This window comes from Dendrobates tinctorius, unplaced genomic scaffold (genome assembly GCF_039654945.1).
Source record: "Dendrobates tinctorius isolate UK_male_01 unplaced genomic scaffold, ASM3965494v1 ptg000245l, whole genome shotgun sequence".
NCBI lineage: Eukaryota > Metazoa > Chordata > Amphibia > Anura > Dendrobatidae > Dendrobates > Dendrobates tinctorius.
The window spans coordinates 3,003,583-3,007,445 of NW_027361912.1; the positions used below are offsets into that span (position 1 = coordinate 3,003,583).

Genomic DNA, 3,863 nt, shown 5'->3' on the forward strand with positions numbered 1-3,863 from the left:
ATGCTCAGATAACACGTAATCCGAGCACATTCACTCATCACTAGAAACAGCCAATCACAGTCATCATTCACTTAGGCAGGGCCGCCATATAGTGATGAGAAGGAAAGCTCGAATAAAAATCTAGTTTCCAGTGCAAACATGCATTTGGGATCAACAATTATTTATTTGCCTACTTTTTCCTATACTTTTATGTTGCAGATGTATTAGTAAGATAATGAATACCTCATTTTATGAAGATTTTCACCTGCTAGCATTCTCTGAATATCACAATCTCTCTTATGTCGTTATCCTTAGTATTTTATTGATGTACCTTCTATGTATGCTTGGAAATTTGATTATTATAGGTGTCGTATGGATGGCACCACAGCTACACACTCCTATGTACTTTTTCTTGTGTAACCTCTCTACCTTGGACATGGCCTATGTATCTGCTATTCTGCCAAAGTTCCTTGACTTTCAGATAACTAAGAAAACTAGGATTTCCTTCACAGGCTGTTTCACCCAGCTATTCATGTCCGTGGCATGTATTACTACAGAATTTTTATTGTTGTCCTCTATGGCCTTTGACCGGTATGTGGCCATTTGTGTTCCATTAAACTATGCAATTATTATGAATAAGAAAACATGTCTTTTACTTTCCCTTTCTCCATGGACAATCGGTGCCTTGAACTCATTGCTCTATGTCTTCTTGATATCTCGCCTATGGTTTTGTGATTCCAAGCATATCACCCACTTCTACTGTGATATGAAAGCCCTTCTAAAAATCTCCTGCAGTGACATCAGATATTTGAACCTTGTGATATTGTCAGAAGGATATACGTTAGGTTTTATAGCGTTTGGCATGATTTTGCTTTCTTATGTTTTTATTATATCGGCTATCCTCAAGATCAAGACATCGGCTAAAAGACTGAAGATCTTCTCCAGTTGTTCTTCTCATCTAACAGTTGTTTTGCTTTTTTGTGGTTCTTCTCTAAGTGTCTACATGAATCCTGACTCTAAAAGCTCCACAGACATCGACCTGATGCTCTCCTTGCTGTATGTGGCGGTGGTTCCAGCCCTTAATCCTCTAGTCTATAGTTTGAGGAACAAAGAAGTCTTAGCTGTTTTAAAATTACGTAGAGTCATTTTTAGTCAATTTTTAAAAATTAGGAAATTAATTTAGATCACAAATTATAATACCACGTACAAAGTATATAATATAGTATATTGTACATTTATTTATTTAATAACTATTAGCATTTTTTTTCTTTTTTTTTCAGTGACACCAGCACTTAATCCTCTAGTCTATAGTCTGAGGAGCAAAGAAGTTTTAGTTGTTTTAAGATGACGTAGGGTCATTACTGGTGATGAGCGAGTATACTCGTTGCTCGGGTTTTCCTGAGCATGCTTGGTTGTCCTCCGAGCACTTCGGCATGCTCGGAGATTTAGTTTGTATCGACGTAGCTGCATGATTTGCGGCTGCTGGACAGCCTGAATACATGTTGGGGTTGCCTGTTTGTTAGAGAATTCCCACGTGTATTCAGGCTCTCTAGCAAATCATGCAGCTACATCGTTACAAACCAAATCCCCGAGCACGCCGAAATGCTCGCTCATCACTAGTCATTTCTGGTCACTTTTTAAAAGTTAGCAAGTTAATACAGATCAATAATTATTTTTATAATACTATTATTTTTTCTAATTTTGTCTGTTTTAAATTACAAATCGACAGTGAATTCCAAAATCATATAGACTTTAGGAGCTCTTATGGCAGAATGGTTAATATTTAGTATAATAGTACAGGAAAATGATAATTACTTTTTGTAGAAAAGGACAATTTCAAAAATGTAGGTGATGACAATTCAAAATACCATATATTATTAGTAAAGTGTACCTAACTATTAGAGATGAGGGCATTTTTTAAAATTCGATTTTGCCAACTTCGGGGAATGTTTCAAAAAAGTTTGATGCTTGGTAAATCGATTTTTTGAGAATAAGAAATACTACAATTGACTTGAAAAGATGTCTTTTTAACTCTGAGATCTCCTCGGGTTATATGAAACCCATTTCGGGCTCTTTAATTCAAACAAAGCCTTAGTAATGTCAAAGTGACCTCTACATACAGTGATGACTGTGGGTAAATGGATGTTAACCGTTCTTCAATTCTGTGCTGTCACACACACTACCTGTAGGATTTGTTCACTGTGGCTGTCTCTTCCCATTTCTATTTCTAAGCTATGATGTCCTTTTACAATTCAGATTAACCCCAAAATTGCTGCTGCATTCACTGCTTGTGCGTTTGTACAGTCTATTATAGTCCTTCCTGATTGGCTATGCTATACCATGTGATGTGATAGCTGCAAGGCATTATGGGGATACCAGCCCAGACATGCTCAATATCATATTAGCCTCCTCTGGCTGAAGCAATCTTCTGCAATTCGTAAAATTGCAGCTACCATTTTTGGCAATCCACACAAATCGAATATCATTTTGTTCAAATTTGTTAGGTTTAGCAAATTTTCAAAAATTCAACATAACTTTGATTCACATAGATTTGATTCCCTCATCTCTAGTACCTATTCTATATTTAAAGTTCTGTCATGTCATAAAGATATGTTGAAATTTTTTGCCTGTTAGTAGCCCTGTCGCTGAGGTCACACTAATCGCTTAAATAAAGGGATAGAAACTAGGGATGAGTGAGTATACTCGTTAGGATTCGGTACTCGGCGAGTAATGCGTTACTCGAATCCTCGCGAGTATTTCACTACTCGCCTCGCAATATTAGGCACAGCCCGCACAGTCCCTGCACAGTCCCCACACAGCCCAGCACAATCCCGCACAGGCCAGCACAGTCACACACAGCCCGGCGTAGTCCCCGCACAGTACCTGCACAGTCGAGCACAGTCCCGCACAGGCCAGCGGAGTCCCGCACAGCCCGGCATAGTCCCCGCCCAGTACCTGCACTGCCCAGCAGTCCCGCACAGGCCAGCACAGTCCCACACAGCCCGGCATAGTCCCCGCACAGTACTTGCACAGCCCAGCACTGTCCCGCACAGGCCAGCACAGTCCCACACAGCCCGGCGTAGTCCCCACACAGTACCTGCACAGCCCAGCACAGTCCCGCACAGGCCAGCACAGTCCCACACAGCCCGACGTAGTCCCCGCAGAGTACCTGCACAGCCCGAACAGTCCCACACAGTACCTGCACAGCCCAGCACAGTCCCACACAGCCCGGCATAGTCTCCGCACAGTACCTGCATAGCCCAGCACAGTCCGACAAAGGTCAGCACAGCCCGGCACTGTCTTTGCACAGTCCCATTAATCGCATTTCCCATAGACTTGCATTAGACTCGCTACTCGTTACGAGTACCCGAGTATTAGGAGGTAATCGCAACGAGTACAGCGAGTTCGAATACTACACTACTCGCTCATCCCTAATAGAAACGCTAAATTGAATTTGCCCAATTGACTTTTAATGAAGAGTAGTCAGTACATTTTATAACACAAGTAAAAAAAATGGCTATAAGGTTTAAAGAAGCACAGGGCACACCTGAGCAATTTTGCACTTTCTAACTATTAGTTGAGATTTCATACCAAAACACCCATCCACATACGGTACAGTGAATTTGACTATTACTGAGACATTGTTTCACTTTGTCTAGACCTTGTTTGCACATGTTCTTACCAACCATTTAGCAATTTCTCTGTTGATCTTATGGACAATAAATGGAACGGATGTACACCACTCCGTGGTGGGACACTTGAACTTGAGACTTATTAATTTATCACCTATCCTGTGTCTAGGTAGGTGTTAGAACAGTGATATTCTTTTTAGCTTCAGTTTTAATTTTTAGGCTTTCTATTATCAGATAAGAGTTTGCAAGAGA

The 3,863-nt window shown here is 40.7% G+C and overlaps 1 protein-coding gene across 1 annotated transcript; it reads left to right on the forward strand.

Moving 5' to 3' along the window:
- The first annotated feature begins 214 nt into the window (after positions 1 to 214).
- On the forward strand, positions 215 to 1,162 carry LOC141060821 (olfactory receptor 13C8-like). Its single transcript, XM_073557201.1, has one exon. The coding sequence runs from the start codon at positions 215 to 217 to the stop codon at positions 1,160 to 1,162; it is 948 nt and encodes a 315-aa protein (XP_073413302.1).
- Positions 1,163 to 3,863: the final 2,701 nt, after the last annotated feature.